The sequence below is a fragment of the Rana temporaria genome, chromosome 2, assembly GCF_905171775.1.
Source record: "Rana temporaria chromosome 2, aRanTem1.1, whole genome shotgun sequence".
Classification (NCBI taxonomy): Eukaryota; Metazoa; Chordata; class Amphibia; order Anura; family Ranidae; genus Rana; species Rana temporaria.
Genome location: NC_053490.1, coordinates 383,650,539 through 383,675,910, shown reverse-complemented (window position 1 = coordinate 383,675,910; position 25,372 = coordinate 383,650,539). Strand labels below are relative to the sequence as shown.

The following is a 25,372-nucleotide window of genomic DNA, read 5'->3' as shown; positions in this document are numbered from 1 at the left end:
CGACGGATTCCCAGCGGATAAAAATTTCTTAGCATGCTAAGAAATCTATCCGCTGGAATCCAGTCCAGTGGACTGATCCGGTCGTCTGTACAGACTCACCGGATCAGTCCGTCCGCTCCCATCCCTCGCATGCGTCGTAATGATTTGACGCATGTGTGGAAGTATTTACCTTCCAGGGTCGCGCACGTCGCCGTGTCATCGTCGCGGCCACGTCACCGCGGATGTATTCCGCGGGGATTTCGATCTGATGGTGTGTACAGCCATCAGATCCAAATCCGCCAGAGGATTTATCCGCTGGAAACGGTCCGGCGGACCGTTTCCAGCGGATATCCTCTCATCTGTACGGGGCCTGAGAGTATCCCCCGACCAGGAGGCAAGGCAGGCCCTGCGGGTCAACCAGACCTGGCCATTTCACGTGAGATACTCGTCCGTGTAGATGAAATGATTCCAGGGTCTCCCGAAAGGTCTCCTCCCTGTTGTGCAAGGTGGCCGTGAGATCTTCCATGTTTCTCAGTTCGTTCACTTTAGAGAACCATATGGACTTTGCCGGTGGGTTTCTCCGATCTCCAACAGAAAGGGATGCATGCCTTGGCAGCATTCAGCAACTGTATAGTAAGGGAGGCCTTATATTTCCGAATGGGGCGCTCGGAGAGATGGAGCAGACATGCTGCGGGGTTGTCCTCCAAAGAGACGTCAGTCAGGTGCTTGATCGTGCGAGTCACCTCGCGCCAAAAAGGTAGGAGTTTGGGACAGGCCCAAAATATGTGCAGCATCGTGAAAAGACACGCTGGAATGAATGGGAGGTGGTTTTCAGGTGCCTTGCAGAGGCTATTTCCAGCGCTAAAGCGTCTGAAAACCGCCCAAGCGTCTCAAAACCTAACTAAGTTTAAACCTGCTCCCACTTCCATTCTAAGCCCTATACCAACTATCATGTAAAGGAAAGATGCTTAAACTTACCTCATCTAAGGGCTCTCTGGTCCAATCATATCATCTCCCCAGCGGCCTACTGCAGGGGAGAAGAGAGCGCCCACTATGGCTGCAAAGCCTGGGCAATGACATCACCCTTAGGCTTACTATGGGCCATCCCTTGTCAGTTGTCCCTCCCTCTACACCAAGACTGGCACTGTAAGCCAATAACATGATCCGACTGGAGTCCCCTTAGATTAGGTAAGTATACACATCTTACTTTTAGACCCCTTTCACACCGAGGCAATTTTCAGGCATTTTAGCGCTAGAAATAGTGCCTGTAAAGCACCTGAAAACTGCCTCCCATTCATTACAATGAGTGCTTTCACACTCGGGCGGTGCGATTGCGGCACATTCAGAAAAGTCCTGCAAGCAGCATCTTTGGTGCAGTTTGGGAGCACTGTATACAGCCTTTCCAAAACGCCCCTGCCCAATACAATGAATGGGCAGTGCTTCCGAAGCATCTGAAGACCACTTTGAAAGCGCCGCAATACAGACATTTTTAACCCCTTCTTTGGGGTTAAAAGCGCCCCGCTAGTGGCCGAAAAGCGCTGCTTAAACAACGCTAACATGGCCGCGGCACCAGTGTGAAAGAGGCCTATCAGGGTCATTAGCATAGGGCTTGGAATGGGGTTGGGAGCAGGTTTTTGCTTAGCTAGGTTTTGACTGGACTTCTATTTTAACCGCTTGCCGACCAGCCGCCGGCTGTAAACACACAGCTCCCGGTCCTGTCAGGGGGAGAAATGCCTGATTGTCTGTTCATACAATGTGTGAACAGCGATCAGTCATTTCCCCTAGTCAGTCAACCCCCCCCCTTCAGTTAGAACACACCCAGGGAACATACAGTCCAAAATCGTGAGACAAGTCGTATAAGTGTGAAAGGGGACTTAGGGAGATTCAGCCTCCCTATTTGTAAGTAAAAGAAAATACCAAGTTTCGTGTTGTCCCCAGAAAACCAATAGAGGAGAAAATCTTCCAATGAGGACACTAGTTCTGGTAAACCGGGAGTCCCCAAGGAATTCCCTTAATTTGCAGGGATTACCTCTCACTTCCTGTTTGGCTAGGGGACAGGAAGTGAAGGGAAATCTCCACAATTGAAAAAAAAGATCTGACGGTTAACCCTCCCTTGCTCAATCCAAATAAAAAACAAAAAACTTTTTGCCTATAGTTCTACTTTTATAATTACCTATTTTCTTTATTTTCCAAATTACATCACATACAATAAACAAATAACAATAACAAAACCAAAAAAAAAAAAAAAAAAAAAAGGACATCTCCGTACATATTTAAGTAAAAATACTTTCATACATTACATTGTCCCCCCCATGGGCACCATCGGCCTCCCCCTCCCTCTCCTCCAATCCCCCGTCCCACTCCCCACCTACAAGAGGCGGGAGGGACGCCAGGGAGAGAGAGAAAGAGGAGGAGGAGAAAGGAGAGACGAGACCCCCCCCCCTCCCACGTGACCCCCTAGACCCCATCACCTTATGACCTCCCTACGGCACAAAAAGGAGGAGCTCAATACCACCCTAATAATAAAAAATAAAAAAAGCAAAGGGATTTTGTGCAGGGCTTAATAGTCCTTAATTTCGTGACTTTAGTGGAAAAAAAAAAAAAAAAAAAAAAAAAAAAAAAAAATTAAAAAATGTTTTCTTTGTTTCGTGCCTCTTTAACTCCCCATCACCTTATCTCCCCCCCCCTACCATGCGAAGGGGAGAAGTTTCATAACCACCTCAAAAAAGAGGAGTGGAAAAAAAATAAATACATAAATAAATGAATTTAAAAAAAAAACAATATTGAGTGTGTTCTTCTCCATTCCCTTATTAGTGATCTTTCTTTTGTGACTATAACCTTCCTTTAAAACCCCCGTTCCCATTCTTATGACTCCCAAATAAAGTCCCTTAAGGGGAGCCTCTATACTTGTCCTCCTATATTGACTTAATTGATTAATTATTTCCTCCTCTTTAGTGATCCAAATTAGTGCTGTGAAAAAGAGGGGGGGAAAAAAAAAAAAAAAAAAAAAAAAAAAAAAAAAATGTGAGAAAATAGGAGGGGGGGGGCGCGCCTCCCCCCTCCTCCCCCTCCGGCGCCCGCAGGGTAGGGAGACAAAAATAAAAAATAAATAAAATAAAAGACGTAAAAAAAAAAAAAAAAAAAAAAAAAAGGGGGAAAAAAGATTTTTCGCCGTCTCACCTCTCCCCCCCACCCGCCTCCTAGCCTCTCCGCCCCAAACTAATCCTTCCCTACTTCAGGAGAGTAATATATCCACCCTGCCCATATATCCTTAAATTTGTCCTGTTGGTCCTTGACCATGTGTACCCATCTCTCTGCCTCCATTATCCTCTCTACCTCGATTTTCCATTCCACTATATTGGGGACTGTAGGTTGTTTCCAGTGTCTAGGTATCAGTGCCTTCGCTGCATTTAATAGGTGTGGTGTAACACTTCTTTTGTAGAACTTCATGGATGCTGGCATTCCATGAAACAGGAAATGCAATGGGGGTTGCTCAATAGGTCTTAATGTCAGTTTCTTTATCCACGGGGATATCTCCTCCCAAAATCTCCTGATCCTGGGACACTGCCACCATATATGAAGAAATGACCCTCTTTGATTGCACCCCCTCCAGCAGTTGGCATTCATTAATGGGTAGATCTGAGCCAAACGGGTCGGCGTATGGTACCATCTAGTCAGAAACTTATACGACATCTCCTGTATATATGAACTTATTGAGGACCGGTGTGTTATTTCCATCAACCTATTTGATTGTTCCGCTGTAAATTTAAGGCCCAACTCCCTTTCCCATTCACGCATGTAATATGGGATTGTCTTATCTTGGGCACTCTGGACCATTCTGTGCATCCGAGATAACATATGGCCTGGTTCCAAGCGGTTAACACACCACTCCTCAAAAGTAGTCATGGTATTTACTGATCTAATTTGGTGTTTCCATTTATTAAACAGGTCTGTCAACTGCCGGTATTTCCATTCCCTCATTGATACCTCCCCCTGCTTTTGTACCAACTCCCTTAAGGGAAGCAGTTCCCCCAATGGGGCCACCTCTGAACAATTTCCTCCCCACCCCTCAAAACTACCCTTCTCTTCCCCAGGAGGGAACCATGGAAATCCCTCCAAAGGAGTAATAGGCGATATTGGAGGGGCAAACTTTCCCGACTTATTCATTCTATCCCAGATAGATAACGTTGTTGTAGTTAATGGTGACACATATTCCGATAGCCCCCTAAATACGGTCGGGATCCAGGGTGCTCCCGCCAGATCCCTTCCTGCCAGTGTTTTCTCCAGGGAAACCCATATTTTACCTTTTGAGTCATGTCTCCAGTTCATAATACGAACCAGGGCCATGGCTCTATAGTAAAGTACCATATCTGGGAGTCCTACTCCTCCTTCCTTCTTTGATCTTTTCAAAATATCATATGCCAGCCTGGGATGTTTATCCCCCCAGACAAAAGTCCTAAAAGCTTTCTTTATTTGTTTAAAAAATATTTGTGGGAGAGCTATAGGGATGGCATACAGGACATAGATAAGCCTTGGAATTATACTCATTTTAAGAGCACCTACTCTCCCAAACCAGGTCAGTGTATAACTTCTCCATCTCTGTAAATCTCTTAGTATTGACGAGAGCAGGGGTATATAATTCAACTCATATAAACGTTTAACATCTGGGGCTATATGTGTTCCCAGGTAAAATATAGAGTCTGAACGCCATACAAAGGGGAAGGATCTTTGCAGCTTTTTCTTCATCCCCGCAGGCAGTTGATTCGGCATCAGCATCGATTTCTCTATATTTATTTTAAAGTTGGAAATGCAGCCAAACCTGTCTATCTCTCTCATCAATTCCGTCAGAGACTCTTGAGGTGAGGAAAGATATAACAACAAGTCATCCGCATATGCGGATATCTTGTGTTCCATCGATCCTATAACTATCCCTTTGATCCCCCTATTCCCTCTAATCATACACAAAAAAGGTTCCAATACCATAGCGAATAGTAGTGGGGACAGTGGGCACCCCTGCCTAGTCCCGTTTTTTATTTCAAAGTAATCTGATAGTCTCCCGTTGACTTTAACCCTTGCTCTGGGTTCTGCATACAATGCCATCACCCATCCCATCATTCTTTCCCTCAGGCCCATCTCCCTCAGAACTCCGACCATAAATCCCCATCCCACCCTATCAAAGGCCTTTTCAGCGTCCATTGAGATCACAACTGCCGGGATTTGATTTGGGCCTTTATGTATCCAGTGTAACACATGGAGGGCTCTTATTGTATTATCTCTGGCCTCTCGGCCTTTCATAAATCCTGTCTGGTCCGGATGGATCAGCTTAACAATGTGATCCTGTAGCCTCAAAGCTAGAATTTTAGATAGGAACTTAACATCGGAGTTCAGGAGGGAGATGGGCCTGTAACTAGCGCAGCACTGCGGATCCTTCCCCGCTTTCGGGAGAACAGTCACATAAGCAGTTAAAGCATCTGGCGATAATGGACTCAAGATCGACACCGAGTTGAGATACCTACAGAGGGGGGTCAGGATTATAGAGGAGAACTTTTTATAATACATATTAGTAAATCCATCTGGTCCTGGACTTTTGCCCTGCGCTGCCTCCAGTATCACTCTCTCTAACTCCTCTATGGAGATGGGTTTTTCCATTTCCTCCAGGGCTGCTGTTGGTATTGCTTGTAGTCCCGAGGCCTTTAAATATTCCCGAATCCCTTCCTCCTGCCCCCCCCCCGTCTACCTCCCCCAGACTTGGATCTAGATTGTATAGCGAAGTATAGAACCGATGGAATTCAGCTGCTATCGCTTGAGAATCTACTATCTGTTTACTCCCTACCTTTATTGTATGTACATGACGCGCCTCCTGTTGTTTCTTTAGCTGTCTGGCCATTAACCTCCCGCTCTTATTTCCCTGCTCATAAAAGCGATGGGCAAAATATCTATTTTTATTCTGAGTTTTTCGATCCAGGAGCTGTTTGAGATCCGCCCGAAGCTTCTCTAAATTTTGCGCATCTCCTGGCTTTAAATGGATCTTATGTTTAATTTCTATTTTATGTATCTCCTCCAAAAGAGTTGTCAGTTCCTTCTGTCTATCTCTTTTAATACGTGATCCCATTGAAATTAACTCCCCTCTCATTACCGCCTTATGGGCCTCCCAGACCACCTGGTCCGACACCTCTTCTGACGTATTCATCTCAAAATATGAGGTCAACTTGCCAGTTAAGGATTCTACATTTTGCTTATCGTCCAATATCGCTTCATTCAGTCTCCAAGTTCTTTCCCTACTCCCAACCAAAGCTGGTCTCATCCCTAAACTTATCGGTGCATGATCCGATATGGTGATCGACTCAATAGTCGCAAAGTCCACCAGACTCAAATAATATTGGTCGATCATTAACATATCTATCCTTGAATACATATTATGTGTCTTGGAGAAATAGCTATAATCTCTATCCCGCCTATAGTTCTACTTTAATTTGAAAGAATGCTACCCTGTAACCATTTCTATGTTTTTTACAGCTGTCATTGAAGCTAATAATCAATTATATGCTGCTCCTAACAAACCCCCATTTTACCCAAAGCAATATGCTGTTTGTATCACAACATATACTGTATACTGTATCTTAGGTTAATGTCTCAAATAATAACATGAACACTAGGTTGGGTTCTTTTGTAAACTAGTGACAGAATAAGTAATATACATCTCCATGGTGACACCCAACTGAGCTCAGATCTCTCATTGCAGTTACAGTAAGGTGATCGGCCTTGCTTTTTTTTACAAGTGGCTTATGAAAAAATCATTCTTCAAACAATACTGAAAGCCATAACAGTTCTGTGGGGTGTTTTACATTACAGTTTTCAAGGAAGTAACCAAGGTTCAGAGCATATTCTTTCATTGTAATGTAAAAATTGTGCAAGTTTTACAAGCCATATTGAGTTAAAAAGGTTGTTATCCTTTGATATTTTGTAAAATTAAGGGCTCTTTCATGTATACCAACATCAAATGTATATTCTCAAATTGCAGCGAGAATATAATTAAGAAATTTGCCTCTAAAAATCGCGCATCGTGCATTTTTATGTGGCTCTGTAACTTAGACAATGTTTTACTGGTACAATTATTGTCTTAAAAAAATTCTAATTTTAAGCTATAGAAGCATAATATTCTTCCATATATAATGCACACATTTGTGTCTGGGTTTATATTTATATTAAATATAATTCTCTTTTTTTTTTACTTTATCAATTGATTCAAACTCTCAGAGCTTTACAATATATGCAACTTTCTGACTAATATGCAGTAATTTGTTTTTTTTTTTCAATCAGCAGTTACATAAACGTATTATTCCAGCCATGGCACTCCCCTCACCCCCTAAAAAAAACAATACCTCCCACCCTCTACCTCAGGGGTGTCCAAACTTTTTTTTAAAGAGGGCCAGATTTGATGAAGTGAACATGCATGAGGGCCGACCATTTTGCCTGACATTCTTTGAACCATTAAAATTAAATGCAAATGAACTAATACACTGCCCAAAAAGAATTATCTTGCCTTTTTGGTTGTGTGTGGTAAAGAGTCTAAGGACAGGGTGGGCCATTTATATGGATACACCTTAATAAAATGGGAATGGTTGGTGATATTAACTTCCTGTTTGTGGCACATTAGTATATGTAAGGGGGGAAACTTTTCAAGATGGGTGGTGACCATGGCGGCCATTTTGAAGTCGGACATTTTGAATCCAACTTTTGTTTTTGGTGTATCCATATAAATGGCCCACCCTGTATACTGTAATTATCAGGGTATAACGCGCACCTTAACTTTAAGAGGGAAGTTTTCAGGGAAAAAATAACATTTTAAATAATGAACTTTGAAGGCTCAGTGCCCATCAATGCAGCCTAATCAGTGCCCATCTGCAGCCTCACCAGTGTCATGAATGCATCCTCACCAGTGCCATGAATGCAGCATCACCAGTGCCATGAATGCAGCATCACCAGTGCCACGAATGCAGCCTTACCATTGCCATGAAGGCAGCCTAACCATTGCCTAGAATGCAGCCTCACTATTGCCATGAATGCAGCCTCTGAATGCAACCTCACCATTGCCATGAATGCAGCCTTACCATTGACATGAATGCAGCCTCATCATTTCCATCAATGCAGCGGATCGATGCTAATCTGCGGCCTCAGAGGGGACAGGGGGGGGGGTCGAGCGCAAACAGATTACATACAGAAGAATCTCCTGTTTACTTGCGGCCTCTTTAATACAAAGTCCCGCCTCCTATGACAGAACAGTCGTCCTATTACAGAGGCTGCAGAGTAAACAGAAGATTCTCCTGTATGTAATCTGACGGCATTCATCCCGCCACCTCCTTGTCCCCTCCAAGGCTGCCAGAATGATAAATACAGTATATATCGTTTAGGGATTTGTTGGGGGCCACATTAAACCGAAACATGGGCCGCAAGGGCTTTGGACATGCCTGTTTTAGCTAATCGCCCAAGTAATATTTTTTTAAAATTAAACTTAGAGGCCCAAATTCACACCCAAATTCACGTGATAAGCAAAATTGATATTTTAAGCCATGAAAGCAATATGATATAGAGTATAGTATGTATTTATTTGCCTTGTTATTTGAAAATATTATAAAATAATACATTCACTTCTCTACTCCATGACAGCACACTTGGATGGAGATAAAAGGACAGAAAGAGAAGAGGTACAATTTTAATTCCTCTACACATTTCTTGCTAGCTTTCTCTTTTCCCCTTTTTATAAGGACAGGCACAAAAGGTGTCCACATATGGAATATAGGATTACATCTTCCTGGAAATGTTGCCGCACTAGCTTTACACTTCCCCCTTGCCTTATCAGGGTGTCTCCAGTAGGGTTGCCACCTTCTCTTTAAGCCAAACCCGAACACTTTAACGGCACAGGGCACATTTTTTTTCCGTAGTATACACTATAAGATTATAAAAGACCTGAGACACCTTTGGGTGCCCCAAGAATAGTGGTAATGCAGCACGCTGCGGCAAACATTGGATGTGGCCAAACTGCTCTTGCTGACATCATGACCCCCCCCCCCAGTGCCCCATTGATGTCAAACCTACCCTCAGACAGTGGCCCAAAGCTCCCGAACGAACTATCTCAGTTACTTGGGGAGCCACAGCCCAGTCTGAATAATGTTTCCGGGTTTCAGACAGACTGAAACCCGGACACATTATTCCAAACTCGGATTGTCCGGGTGAATCCCGGACAGATGGCAACCCTAGTCTCCAGATGGATTTGCCAGCTGTAGGTTTAGGCTGTGTTGCAAACTTGGGAGGCCAGGGTGCTGAAACCAAAGCCAAAGCTGCACCTCCATCTCCCTTGATAAATCTCACAGATTAGAGCTCTTGCTGTAAATTTCAGGCATCACTTGTAATAGAAGTTTGATGCCGATAAGCTAATTTCTGAAGCTTGAGTTATACTTTAAATTCAAACATGAGGTCCTCCCATGAATTGTATATTAATATAGATTGGACAACGACTGATTAAATCACCCATTTTTTTTTTTTTCAAATTTCTAGCTCTGCTGACCTGCCCAGGCCATTAAAATAAAAATCTCATTAACAGCACTGGATTCTCATTTACATCACACAAATAGAGAATGCAATAGGAGCAGTAAGGGCTGGTACACCATTTAATGCTTCAAAATGCATACATTCTTACATGAATTTCCAATGTGTTTTCAAGGGCATATGATGATTTTTTTTTACCTCAATATGTATACATACAGTATGTCTTGGATGTACCATACCTTAAAGCCCATCTCCAGGCACATTTGTTCTCCTCTCCATCCCTTCTACCTGCCCTCCTCCCGTCCATTCACAATGTGTTAAAAGAGAAGTAGTGCCAAAGCTCTTTTGGTCCCACTTCTCCTACTGATGACAGGAGTGCATTTTGTTCTGCACTAATGTGACCTGTTTTATGCCAACAGCGGGCTAAAGCTGAGATCACTGAGCCAGTCCAGTCCAACTATAAAATTGGGATCCACCCAGATGCCTGAACTGGCAGCTGACTCAGCCTCTGAGTGAGCAGCTGAGATCTTGAGCCAGCCGCTCCCACCCCTCCACAGCTTCAGTGAGTGCTGACAGTCACTAGCTCTCTGCTCACTGAAGTCTGAGACCTGAGCAATCAGTGGTCTTCGATGGCTCAGTTCTCTGTAGAGGCAGCAGGGATCGGTGCTACATCCACCCCGGTGAGTATGATTGTTTGTCATTTTACAATCCCACGACAGTCCTGCGCACCATCGACCGATCTTGTCGCTCCCCCTCATTAAGACATCAGCTTGCTACCGCTAGAGTTGCAAGGACCTTGCCATTGGGAATCCCACCAAATTGTCCAAGTGATAGTGTCCCAGTCACCAAGCAATGACATAGACACCCAAAAAAGGACCCTCCCGCTCTGCAATCGTGAAGAGAAAATATGCGATGCAGCATGTTTTTGGATTTAGATAAGTGGTTTGAGTTTTGATATAGGCCATTTAGATTATTTTTAATTGCCGCAATAATTATCTAGAGGGAGTAGGGGTCCAGTTATGGTTATGACTAACCGATGAGAACGGTTTGATGGACCGTTTTCATCGGTTAACCGATGAAGCTGACTGATGGTCAGTCGTGCCTACACACCATCGGTTAAAAAAACGATCATGTCAGAACGCGGTGACGTAAAACAAAACAACGTGCTGAAAAAAACCGAAGTTCAATGCTTCCAAGCATGCGTCTACTTGATTCTGAGCATGCCTGTATTTTTAACCGATGGACGTGCCTACAAACGATCGGTTTTGTTCTATCGGTTAGGTATCCATCGGTTATATTTAAAACAAGATTGCTTTTTTTTAACCTATGGATAAATAACCGATGGTGCCCGCACACGATCGGTTTGGTGGACTGTTCTCATCGGTTTGACCGATCGTGTGTACGCGGCATTAGGCCTTATAGGCTGAAACACGTCAACCTTTCCTATTTGCGTTTGTCTACTGTGGCCTGTCAATAAATATGTCAATTGTTTAAGAGCAACGACCGGAGTGCGGATCATCTTTTCCTCATTATTCTACGCAGCCAGCGACTGTGGATCCTGCACCTGGGAGCTCTGCTTTCCATGTGATGTTTGGGTAGTAGCACTGACTTTTTTTGTTTATATAGTAGGGGTCTCTGGCCTGACTTCAACTTTAAAACGCATGTATAGTGCATCTTCATGCATTTTCATTTCAGTTCCATTCATCTCTATTGCAGATATGCTCTTTCCATCCAAAAATGTTGTTTGTATGACTTTAACCATAAAAATAGTAAATGTGAATTGTGTCTTTGCATATAATGCAACAGAAATGATCATGCACTGTATACAATGGGGGTTATTTACAAAAGGCAAATCCACTTTGCACTACAAGTGCAAACTACAAGTGCAAAGTGCACTTGGAAGTGCAGTCGCTGTAAATCTGAGGGGTAGATCTGAAATGAGGGGGAGCTCTGCTGATTTTATCATCCAATCATGTGCAAGCTAAAATGCTTTTTTTTTTATTTAGATTGCATGTCCCCCTCAGATTTACAGCGACTGCACTTCCAAGTGTACTTTCAGTGCAATTTCAAGTGCACTTTGCACTTGTAGTTTACACTTGTAGTGCAAAGTAGATTTGCCTTTTGTAAATAACCCCCTATGTTTGTCTAATGCCCTGTACACGCGATCGGTTCGTCTAATGAAAACGGACCGATGGACTGTTTTTATCGGACGAACCGATCGTGTGTGGGCCCCATCAGTTTTTTTCCCAATCGGTGAAAAAAAATAGAACCTGTTTTAAAATTTTCGTATGGTTAAAAAAAACGATCGTCTGTGGGGAAATCCAATGGTCAAATATCCACGCATGCTCAGAATCAAGTCGACGCATGCTCGGAAAGCATTGACCATCATTTTTCTCAGCACGTTGTTGTGTTTTACATCACCACGTTGGACACAATCGGATTTTTAACCGATGGTGTGTAGGCAAGACTGATGAAAGTCAGCTTCATCGGATATCTGATGAAAAAATCCATCGGTTCGTTTTCATCAGACGAACCGATCGTGTGTACAGGGCATTAGAAATATGAAATATGAAAATGTAAAAAAAAAAGTGGCCAATACAGCCTAATATTATTCATCCATAACTGGATTTTGCCAATAACATTCTGCCTATGAACATTGGCCCAGATTCACAAAAGAGATACGACGGCGTATCTCCTGATACGCCGTTGTATCTCTGTTTTAGGGTCTTCCTAACTATGGGACTGATTCATAGAATCAGTTACGCATAGATAGCCCTAAGATCCGACAGGTGTAATTGAATTACACTGTCGGATCTTATGATACAATACCTCGGCCGCCGCTGGGGGGAGTTTGCGTCGTAAACCAGCGTCGGGTATGCAAATTACTAGTTACGGCGATCCAAACTGGTTTTTCGCGTTCGCTACGTCGCTGCTAGTCTAGTTTCCCGTCGCAAAGTTAGTCGTCGTTTTTGCTGCCCTAACTTTACACAGCCCACGTATGTGCTGTATAAAGTATGGCCGTCGTTCCCGCGTCGAAATGTGAAAATTTTTTGTTCTTGCGTAAGACGTCCGGGAATACGAAAGTATGCTACGCACGTCGCCGTTCGAAAAAAAGACGTCACTTCGCGCAAAGCACGGCGGGTATTTCAAAACGGAGCATGCGCAGTAGGTCCGGCGCGGGAGCGCGCCTAATTTAAATGGCACACGCCCCTTTGAATTACGCGTTCTTACGCCGGAGGCCGCCAGTGTAAGTTTTCATGCAAGTGCTTTGAGAATCAGGCACTTGCGATGAAAACTTGCGGCGGTGTAACGTATCTACGATACGTTACACCGCCGCGATTCTACGTGAATCTGGGCCAGTATCTTTGAAGGAGCATCATTTTATTTTTGACCACAGTTATTCTGTATTTATGTGTTGTGATTGACGGAAAGTATATATGGGGAGAATAGGGTGCATATGAATTCAAATTTACAAGGGACCTCTTTATGGAAGGTTTAAAATTTAAAAAAATGTTTTAACTAAGAGCTTTTAGCTGTTATAGTTATCTATTTGCTGTGCCACCATGAAATGTTTTCAGCTTGCAGGGAGACATAAGGAATTATTTATCTGCTGGTTCTATTTCGGCGCTTAGTGTGAGCTCCTGTTCACATATATCAGTTACACATGAAACCAGAACTCAGACAAGTGACATGGAGTGGATGCTCCATGCACAGATACTACAGCGATAATCAGAAAAACACAGTCCAATTAAAAGCACAGAGAGTTCACTGCAGATGTGTCAAAAAGCAAGTTTAAACTTCTTTACCTTACTGATCATTACCAGAATTTAGAAAATATTAATTAAATATGTGGATTTATTTTTGTCTTCTTTAGTTCTGTAAAAAAAATACCATAATTGTGTATATTATTGTATTAACCACTACTGGGCACTTTCATCCCCCTTACTGCCCACTGACACCAACAATGGAGCACTATTCCTCCCACTGACACAATGATGGGGCAATATTCCTCCCACTGACACCAACATTGGCGCACTATTCCTCCCACTGACACCAACAATGGAGCACTATTCCTCCCACTGACACCAACAATGGAGCACTATTCCTCCCACTGACACCAATGATGGGTCACTATTCCTCCCACTCACACTAATGATGGGGCACTATTCCTCCCACTGACACCAACATTGGGGCACTATTCCTCCCACTGACACCAACATTGGGGCACTATTCCTCCCACTGACACCAACAATGGAACACTATTCCTCCCACTGACACCAATGATGGGTCACTATTCCTCCCACTCACACTAATGATGGGGCAATATTCCTCCCACTGACACCAACAATGGTGCACTATTCCTCCCACTGACACAAATGATGGGGCAATATTCCTCCCACTGACACCAACATTGGGGCACTATTCCTCACACTGACACTAATGATGGGGCAATATTCCTCCCACTGACACCAACATTGGGGCACTATTCCTTTCACTGACACCAACAATGGAGCACTATTCCTCCCACTGACACCAATGATGGGTCACTATTCCTCCCACTGACACCAACAATGGTGCACTATTTCTTCCACTGACACCAATGATGGGGCAATATTCCTCCCACTGACACCAACATTGGGGCACTATTCCTCCCATGCACACCAATGATGGGACACTTTTCCCTCCACTTACTTCCTCCCTCCTCCTAACCACAGGGGTGCTGTGTAATGTTTTTACTTCCACTGACCACCAAGCTTAAAGGGGTTGTAAAGACAAAAATATTTTCCTCCTAAATTAAAGTCTGACAGTAGCTGATAAAGTAAAAAGTAATGTTTTGCATTATAACTAGTTTGATACCTGTTGAAATCGAGCTGTTTTATTCACCTCCAGCACTCCTGAATCGTTATTCTCACTGACTTTCTGATTTGCGGTGCGCATTCATTCTTGCTACATCACGGCCTAATGGGAACTACAGTTCCCATTAGGCTTAGCCTCCATGCCTGTGAGGGATAAGAGAGCATCTTCACGCAGGGCTGTAGTCATAGGGAGGGGGTGAGCACATTCTGCTTTCCACCATGCAAAACGGCTTAGATGCTGGTGGAAAGCAAGAAGAGGAGTGACAGGAAATGGCATTTTCAAACCTGGATTACTGTATTTTGGAGGTCAAAAGCAAAAACGAGGTAAGTGATATTTAAATGCTCTAGCTTACAGAAATCAATTGATCTAATAAAAAACGAACCTTTAGTGTTCCTTTAAGACATTATCCACTACCACTGGCCACTATCAGGCCCCGCTAAAGTCTGGAAGGCCACTTTTTGCGATTCGGCACTGTGTCGCTTTACTGACAATTGCACGGTCGTGCGACGTGGCTCCCAAACAAATATGGCGTTCTTTTTTTTCCCACAAATAGAGCTTTCTTTTGGTGGTATTTGATCACCTCTGCAGGTTTTTTTTGCGCTATAAACAAAAATAGAGTGACAATTTTGAAAAAAAAAGAATGTTTTACTTCTTGCTGTAATAAATATCCCCCAAAAATATATAAACTATTTTTTTCCTCAGTTTAGGCCGATACATATTCTACATATTTTTCGTAAAAAAAATCGCAATAAGCATTTATTGATTGGTTTGCGCAAACGTTATAGCGTCTACAAAATAGGGGAACGTTTTATGGCATTTTTATTATTATTTTTTTTACTAGTAATGGCGGCGATCTTTTGATTTTTATCGGTACTGCGACCTTATGGCGCACACTTCGGACACTTTTGACACATTTTTGGGACCATTGGCATTTTTATAGCGATCAGTGCTATAAAAATGCATTGATTACTGTAAAAATGTCACTGGCAGGGAAGGGGTTAACACTAGGGGGCGAGGAAGGGGTTAATTATGTTCCCTAGGTGTGTTCTAACTGAAGGGGGGGGTGGGACTGACTAGGGGAAATGACAAATCGCTGTTCATACATTGTATGAACAGAGGAACAGTCATTTCTCCCCCTGACAGGACCCGGGAGCTGTGTGTTTACACACACAGCTCCCGATTTTCGCTCTGTAATGAGCGATCGCGGGTGCCCGGCGGTGATCAAGGGCGTCGGCACCAGGGGCAAGCAGGGGGCGCGCGCGCCCCTAATGGCTGAAATGCGAAATGACGTATAATTACCTGATTTCGCGTAGCCGAGCCTACCTGCCGCCGTATAACGGCGGCTGGTTGGCTAGTGGTTAAACACCACGGCCTGCCTGAGTAGTGTTGCTGAAGATGTCCCTCCCTTTATTACTACAGTGTACCCATCTTCTGATGGCTAATTCCAGAAGGATAATGCACCATGTCACAAAGCTCAGATCATCTCGCCACTGGTTTCTCGAACATGACAATGAGGCCACCGTACTCCAATGGCTTCCACAGTCCCCAGAACTCAATCCAATAGAGCACCCTTGGGATGTGGTGGAACCGGAGATGAATGTGCAGCCGACAAATCTGCAGCAACTGCCTGATACTATTATGTCAATATGGACCGAAGGAATGTTTCCAACACTTTGTTAAATTCATGCCACAAAGAATTAAGGCAGTTCTGAAGGCAAAAGGGGACCCAAACTGGTACTAGCAAGGTGTACTTAATAAAGTGGCCGGTAAATGTATATTATAAAATTCCTTTAAATTAGGCTACTATCAGAGCGTCTCAAAAGTCTTTACATAAGTTTACATTTGTTTGTTAACACCATTAGCAGAAGATATCCATTAAAAAAACAGGCTGTATCATACAAGGGGATGTTGTGCCCTCTAACACTGAACTATTATAAATGACGGCACCACATGTTGATGACAGATGTAGACTCGGGCAATGCCAAGTAACAGGTGTTTGCTGGTGTTAAATAGGGACCCACTGATGACAAACATAAAACAGATACATGGCTAAGTCAATGAGATGTAGAAAGGCAGTAGCAGGTACAAACTGTCGTCAGATAAATAACATTCACACTCACTGGCAATGCAGGGGATCTGCTAACATACACAAAGCATTTGTCTGCAATTCTCTTCCTAGTCCTACATAAGTTTAGTCCCTAGCCTTTTACATGGTGCCCTATTAAATTTCCCCTGTATGAAGATCTTCCTGCAACTTTAATGAGGTCACAAGACCCATGTGTCTCAGAGCCAATTAGGCCAAAGAGCCGTGTACCTGAGATGGTCTGCGTATTGTGAGATGCTATGCACACACAAATTATTGCAGCACAGCGTTAGACACCTGTCTAATGTTGAAGAAGGATTACACATTAGGAGACGTGGTGGTGCATATTTCAAGACGGCGGCTCTAATCTAGGTAACCCAGACTGGGGAACTTTTTTTGCATTTTACCCCGGTTGTGCTACAGAAAGAAAGCTCTGCAGTTTATATAGCTTTGCAACGCTGAACCCCACATAGGCAGACCAAACATTCTCTTCTCCGTCAGTTGCTGTTTCAGGCACCATGAGTCTCTGGAAGACATATAAAGCAAAAGTTTTACAAACATTTGGAAATGAAGAAGACGGAGAAACACTTGAAGAGGTAAGAACAGTAACTTAAGCCAAGCATCTTCAAGTAGATTAAGAATTAGAGGGGAACAAAAATTGCCTAATTAGTTAATTTCCTGAATTTGCATTTATTTAACGCATGCAAAGAACAATAATTTGCAATACATTGTAACATTATTCAGTCAAAGCAATAAAAACGGAATTGGTTTGCTTGTTCGTCTTTGTCTAGTTACATTAATACTATTGCATTAGTTGCCCTTTACTGATAAAAGTTAAAAGATAAAAAAAATCCTAAATATAGGAATATTCTATAATCTTATATTGTCATGTAGATTTATTTTTAATGCATTTTCCAATTCAATAAAAAATGATGTGTATTGGTTGAACTGCATGGACTTGTGTATTTTTTCAACCTAACTATGTAACTATGAAATAATCTAATGATAAAAACATGGGACCAGTACCTCTAATTGTTTTTTCAAACTTGGCTCCAAGAAAAGATGTAGCCACCAACTCCAGAATCCCATGAAAATCTTTATTTGCTACATAAAGGTCAAGATTACAAACAGTTGACGCGTTTCGGCATACAGCCTTGTTCACAGCATATTTTTTTTTTTATTCTTTATTTTGGTCTTTCTTTCACATGTACAGAGATACAACCTTCAATGCAGTACATTTTATTTAACAATCCTAATAAATATTTCTATCTCATCTACCTTATATGGTCATAAATCATATTTTCCAACACGAATATAAATTCCAAATATAACACGAAAAAAAAAAAAAAAACATTCCTCTAGATTCTCTCTTTTTTCGTCTCCTTCATCCTATTCTATCATTATCTGCATTGGACTGCCGTAACTCTCTGTTATTTTCTTCCCCACCCCTCCCTAGATCCCTCCCTCCCCTTACACCCTAGGTTCTATTACAGCATATTCACAAAATGTATGACAGAACATTTATACTACATACCTCATATGAGGAAGAGCAGTGTCAATAAAACAATTATTCAATTAAAATCAAAAACTGGCAAATGACTGTTTTTTCAAACTGTTCTTCCAGTGGGAAAGCCTTTTCTGACTGGGAGATAGTATCTGCTGTGAAGTTGGCATAGTAAAGAGGCTGAAGATGCAGTGGTTCAACGATTGGCCATATTGAGAGCTTTTTAGATGTCCCATTGTGTACCTTGAGTATTAGTGTGTACTCCTAAGAAACACTAGTGTTTAACATTTGATGGATGCTTAATTGTTTTTATTTAATCACTCAAATTAGAGAAAAATCTGGTACCTTGGAGCTTACGAAAATAAAACAAGGTTGTAATTGTATTGTTTATTACAGAGCAACACTTCAGAGGTAACTGAAAACGAAAACCAGGAAGATGGAGATGAAGGGCTAAATATGTCACAGCTCGCAAGAAAGGTACAGATTTATAAAAATAAACATTCTGTATTAGTTCATGTGTGCAGGTGTAAGGGTTGGTTCACACTTGTCCGACATGCTCTCCGACTTTGAGAGTACAAGTTGTATGACATGTCAAAATCAATAGCTCACTATGAGAGCAGTTTTAACTGGTCCAACTTTGAAAATGCTTCCTGCACTACTTTGATCTGGCTTTGGCACAATTTCAGCCATTGATTTGAATGGAAGTCGGGATCATCATCTTAACTCATCCGACTTGTGGCATGCGACTTGTGCTACTTGCCAAAAAAAATACGTTAGGTCCCCTCCAGATCCATACCAGGCCCTTTAAGTCTAGTGTGGATCTTGAGTAGGGACCCCACGACAAAATAAAAAAAAACAGTGTGCCCCCCCCCCCCAGGAGAAACCCCCACGCCAATTTATTTTTAAAAATGCTGTGGGGTTTCCCCAAAATCCATACTAGACCCTTATCATGCATCAGCATGCAGGTCAGAAAAGGGGAGCGAGCAACATGCCCTCAACATGTGGGTTGGGTGCTTTGGGGGACCCCAAAGCACCTTGTCTTCATGTTGATGGGGACAAGGGCCTTTTACTGACAACCCTAGGTGGTGGTTGTGGGGGTCTGCAGGCAGGGGGCTTATCAGAATCTGTAATCCCCTTTATATAAGGGGACCCCCAGATCCCGCCCCTCCCTATGTGAATGAGTTTGGAGTACAATGTACTCCTACCCATTCACCAAAAAAAATAAAACGACGTGAAGTATTACAAAAACAAAACATGGTTTTAGAAAAGTCCTTTATTAAAAATGAAGAATGTCCCCATCATAGCTCTGTGTCTTCTTCCTCCGGTCTTCTCTCTCTACTTCTTATCCCGGGTTTTCTCCGTCCGCTTCTTCTTCTGGTTCTTCTCCCTCCGCCGATGACTTCTTTCTCTGCCAACCTAGTCCTCCCACGATGCTGGCTCCCCTTGTTGTGTCAGGTCGGGGCATCTGCCAGTTCTTATATAGCTCTCCTGACAGGGGGCAGGGTCTCTGGGTCTCTGGATGACGTCCCCGGTTGGCCACACCCCATGGCTATTTAAGAACTGGCACCAGACCTGACCCAACAGTGGGAGACATCATCAGAGGAAGACGTCATCAGCGGAGGGAGAAGAAGCGGAGGAAGAAGAACTGGAGAGACAAAAATTAAAGAAGAAAACGCAAAGCTACGACAAGGGACATTCTTCATTTTTAACAAAGGGCTTTTCTAAAACTGTCTTTTGTTTTTTTGTAACACTACACTTGATGATAGGGTAGGGGCACAGTGTACCCTATACTCATTTACATAGGGGGGCGTGATCTGGGGGCCCCCCTGTTAAAGAGGACTTCCAGATTCTTATGAGCTCCCTGTCTGCAGACCCCCACAACCACCACCCAGGTTTTTTGGGAAGAGGCCATAGTCCCCATCAATATCAGCGCAGAGCCCCCTGCCCCAAAACATCCACACCCCCATTGAGGGCATGTGGACTGGTATGGTCCAGGAGGGGGAGGCACTTGCTTGTCTGTCCCTCCTTCCCATACCAGACCCTTATCTGAGCATGCATACCAGCAGGTCAGGAAAAGGGGGCGAGCGAGTGCCCCCCTTTCCTGACCTGCCAGGCTGCATGCTCGGATAAGGGTCTGGTATGGATTTTGGGGGGAACCTATGCCGTATTTTTGGGGCGTGGGGTTCCCCCTAAAAATCCATACCAGAACTGAAGGGTCTGCTATGGTCTTGCAGGTCGCCGTTTTTATTTTTTTTATTTTGCCATGGGCCAATCTCAAAGAGCCTGGTATGGTCATATCAAAGTCAGTTAGTGACTTTCCTATGTTGGAATAGTTGTCCCTTTTTATGGCAGTGTCCAGGTTCATATAAAAAAAATTGTAGAGGTGGATTCCAGAAGGAAAAGAAAAAATAACTAAAAGACTGTTGTCAAAACTGAAATTGCTTATTGTCTGAAAGTAAAAACAGTGAGCTGTGTTTATGTGTTTAGTGCCCATTGGGTGCTCTACAAATAATGCAAAATTACATGATGACATGTCTTTGGAGATAGTCTCATGGGAAATTTTGTGACCAAGGATCTTCCAGACCAGCGCATGAAAGTGAAAGCGCCCCAGAACTGTTTTTTTTCCAGACAATAAAATAAAATAGAATAGATAAAATAGAGACTTGTCAAACTTTGAAAACCAGTAGAAAAGTTCCACCGAGAAGAGAACTTTAAGAAAAGAGGCATAGATCTGGAAAAAAAAAATAAACAAACCGAAAAACTTAGGGGTGAACAAGCAGACTAGTGTTCAAAGATAATACTGGACTGAACTATTGGTTCCGGACAGTGGTTCTGTTAATCATTTGTGCCAAGCACTGATGAAATATATGGACTATACCTATTGTTTTCTCACATGTGAGATGAAATTTTTTTTTACCATATATGGCTCAGTGACTAGAAAACAGGTTATTAATTGTGCTGGATAGAAAGACCTTTAATCTACCTTAATTGCCTCCCAGTAAGCAGGAAGCTAAGTTTAGTTCTTAAACTAAAAGATTTGTAAGTAAATCAACTGCTATGACTGGGAAGTACACAATTCATTTTACTACAGTTATGTGCTCTAGAGATTGATGAAAGCCATTGGGACACCAGTGTGGATCTTACTAAAATCATGGAATCAATACAAACTACTTGAGGCAGATCAACTGGTTGAGAGTTTTAATATTTAGGATCAGAAAAATCTTTCACAACTGACTTTCTTAGCACAAAAATGTATGAATGACCTCCAACACTCTGGAAATAGACTGGTACCAACTGCTTCCTATGCAGAGGTTGCCAGAGAAGAATTAATCTAATGGTAATGGTAATCTAATCCTACCAGCTACAGTAGGTAGCTCAATGAAAAAAATAACAGAAGGAGTCCTTAGATATTTAAGCCAGTCCCTTGTTAATCAGCATCAAGATGTTTTGGTTGAAGGCCATTTTTTACCACTGCGGGAGAAGAGTACCCACGACATTCTCCCACATTAAAGATACTACCTTGGAGCCATCTTAGGAGTCCTAGTAATGTTAAAAAAATGGCCTGTCCTCCCAACCTTTGCCTTTTGAGTATCATACTGCAACACCAATATGATTTGAATATGAAACTTTTCCTACATTTTGATTTCCCAAAATGTATATTTTATGAATTACCTTCTGTTAGATGTGCTGCTAACAAAATGTAACACTTTACCAAATTTGCATATATTATTTAAAAGCTGTAGATGTAAAGTACTGCATTTACCATTTTTACCTCTTTTTTGCATCTCAGTGATACCAATCTCATCCAGTCACTTCTGGTATTCACGTGCTTACTCCAGCATTGACTGCACATCATTGCTTTGGGCTGACTTTCTAACAGTGACAATGGTGAACCGCATCCACACAATGTTTGTTGGCATGGCCTCTAGAAGTCTCTATGAAGAATACATATGACAGGGTGACAACACAGAAGTACAATTAAAGGAGAAGTACAGCCAAAGCTCGTTTGGCTGTACTTTTTCCTGTGGATCACAAGAGTGCAGTTCGTTCTGCACTCCTGTGACCTGTTTTCAGAAGACAGTGGGCTGAAGCCGCTGTCAGCTGATGTCACAGAGCCGGTCCAGGCTCGGGCAAGATTGCGACGATGGAGTCGGGATTCTCCCACATGCATTGAACAGCACCCAGCTCATCCTCTAAGCAAGAGGCTGAGAAGCTTGAGCCGGCCATTCTTTCCCCCTTCACAGCCCAGCACTCCAGTGAAAGCAGGGGGGGCAGAGCAGAGAGCTGCTGTCTGACAGTCAGCAGCTCTCTGCTTACAGAGCTGTGAGAACTGAGCAATTGGCAGTGTTAGATTGCTCAGTTCTCGGCGCCGGGGGATTGATGCAACATCAGAGCGATGCTGCATCCACCTTGGTAAGAATGATTCCTAAAAAACAAAACAAAACATACATCTCATTTAAGAGAAAGGTACTGCAAAATGACACTCTGTGGCAGCAAGTGCATAGACTAGAACCTTCATGTTCGTGACGGGCTCATTAGGTATTATTTCTGTGAAAGCTGAAGATTTGAAAAATGTAAAACATCTTTTGACATTAACGTGTTAAAGCTTATATGAGATTTTAGTGCTGGAATTTAGATCTACTTTATCTAATTTAATTCTATTTATTGTCACAATCGCCTACTGTTCTTTTTGTTTTTGTTTTTGCTTTGACTTTAATCTTTTTTTAATCAGCCAAACGATACTAGCATCAAAGCATTTTATATATTTTCATCTTCCTCTAACATGCAATAACTTTTATTTAATAAAAAGATTTTAAATTGAAGAACACACTTTAAATAATTATACTTTGAATAAATCCCATTACCATGGGTTTATAATACCTATGTTTTCCCAGGTATTGCAAACTTATAAACTGATACTGAAAGTTTTGGTTCCACAATAAGTTGCTGGAGTATGTACCATTTAATGTAATTTTAAAGTGGACCTAAAGTCTTCAGGTTTACTTGTCCAGGAAGCTACCTAAAAACAAAAAAATCATCAAACAGAGTTATATACTGTACTTATCTGTAATATGGAAAAGGCTGTCAGCCTGCCACCGGCGTCCGCATCCCTGCTAATTCCGTGTTTCAGTTGCAGTGGGTTGTATCAATTGGCTGGTTTGGCAAAGCAGACCATCTGTGACTCTGCTAAACATAAAACACACCCTCAGTAAGAGTGAAGTAGAAGAGGCAATTGCATCAGTCAAGCTCACCAGGCAGAATCTATTGCAGACAGACCAGTTTTTTACGTCTAATTTAAATAGGAACTTAACATAATTAATAAAAACTGAACACAGACAGCCCTTTATTGCAGATATTCCATGTCTCTTCTCCTTCTACCACGGCATTACCTAACTGGAGTTTGCATGTTCTCCCTGTGCCTGCATGAGTTTCCTGCGGGTGCTTTAGTTTGCTCCCACACTCCAAAGACAGGCTGGAAAGTTAATTGGCTCCTGTCTAAATTGACTCTAGTATGTGTATGAATGTGAGTTATCAGACCTTAGATTGTAAGCTCCTTGAGGGCAGGGACTGATGTAACTGTACAATATGGCCCGGATTCACAAAGCACTTGCGCAGATGTATCTCCAGATACGCGGCGTAAGTGCAAATATGCGCCGTCGTATCTATGCGCCGGACCCATAAACTAAGATACGCCTAAAAACAGGCTTCATCCCACCGACGTAACTTGCCTACGACGGCGTAGAATGGGCGCATATTTACGCTGGACGCATTTGGCGCTCCCGTTGATTTTCTATTCAAATATGCAAATGAGGGAGATACGCCGATTCACTAATGTACGTGCGCCCGATGCAGTGCGTGTAAAGTCATATGTCCGGCGTAAAGTTATGCCCCATAAAGGAGGTGTAACTCGGCAGCATCCATGCAAAGGGCTGCACCAGGGAACACAAGCTGGCGTATTTTACGTAGTTTACGTTGGACATGAATATGGCTGAGCGTAGGTTACGTTCATGCCGTAGGCAGTGATCCGACGTATCTTAGGGAGTAGTTCCGACGTGATTCTGAGCATGCGCACTGGGATGCGTCCACGGGACGGCGCATGCGCCGTTTGTTATACGTATCTGTCTGGCGCTCGGCCCATCATTTGCAACGGGTCACGCCTCATTTGCATGGCTCACGCCCACTTCCACTTACGCCTAGGAAACCCAGCGCAGTTTTGGAAGCACTGGCTTTGTGAATTCAGTGCTTGCCTCTCTGCGCTGCGTCAGCGTAACTCACAGTATATCTGTGAGTTACGTTCCGCTTAAATAGAAACACTATATTGTATTTAAAAATATTTAAAGGTAGAGGTATAGGGACCTATAATACCCAAGACCCAAACAGAGGATGAATCCTTTAGGAGAGACAATCCATGCAGTTATTAGGAGTTGACATCGACTTGACGACACTAATGAATAATAATTGAATATAGATGACTGGATTAATGAAAAAAATCTTAAGCCCTGTACACACGATCGGATATCTGATGTAATATAATCCGATGGATTTTTTCGTTGGATATCCGATGAAGCTGACCTTCATCAGTCATGCCTACACACCATCGGTCAAAAATCCGACCGTGTCCAAACGCGGTGACGTAAAACACTACGTCGTGCTGAGAAAAATTAAGTTCAATGCTTCCGAGGCATGCGTCGACTTCATTCTGAGCATGCGTGGATTTTTGACCAATGTACTTCCACACAGACGATCAATTTTTTTCTATCGTTTTTTTATCGATAGGAAAAATTTAAAACATGTTCTATTTTTTTTAACCGATGGAAAACAAACCGATGGGGCCCACACACGATCAGTTTGACCAATGAAACCAGTCCATCGGTCTGTTTTCATCGGACAAATCGATCGTGTGTACAGGGCTTTAATGTTATGTTTAGCTTATTATAATTTGACAGGTTAACACAAGAAGGTTTTATAACTATGCTTTTGTTTATCTTTACTCACTCTAAAGTCTTACATGTTAGCTTGCAATTCAGGGGTCAGAAGTCACGTGAGTTGCCATCTGTCAATTGCCTGACCCTACACACTGTTTTTCCAGCTTTTGCATATACAGCATGTGAGTTCAAACAGTTGTCAAGGTGGAATATTTAGACGTACAGGACCTCTGACACCCCTTTGGTGTCCTGCTCAAAATGAATAAAGCTAAATAAGAAAACAAATATATATATTTCATAGGCAAATATGCACAACTGCAACAGGCATATGATGTATAGGAAGAATGTAGCTGTAAATGGGTACCTCTAAGCAGAAGATACAGTTTGTTGCATGGGTTGACCTGTACAGGACTGTTGTGAAGTTTACATCACTGGCTGATACCTAAAGAATCATCAGATATGAATGGAATAACTCAT

At 42.6% G+C, this 25,372-nt stretch overlaps 1 protein-coding gene across 2 annotated transcripts in view; it reads left to right on the top strand.

The window, feature by feature from the left end:
* Window positions 1-25,372, top strand: part of C2H1orf232 (chromosome 2 C1orf232 homolog) — a 53,772-nt gene that overhangs the window by 21,698 nt on the left and 6,702 nt on the right. Inside the window, exons 2-3 of one of the 2 annotated variants that reach the window (XM_040337906.1) lie at window positions 8,647-8,684; window positions 18,366-18,446. In XM_040337906.1, the coding sequence (XP_040193840.1) occupies window positions 8,647-8,684; window positions 18,366-18,446 (119 nt within the window). Of the gene's footprint in view, window positions 1-8,646; window positions 8,685-16,229; window positions 17,062-18,365; window positions 18,447-25,372 lie in introns of those variants that run through there. The other variant, XM_040337905.1, reaches the window with a different exon arrangement.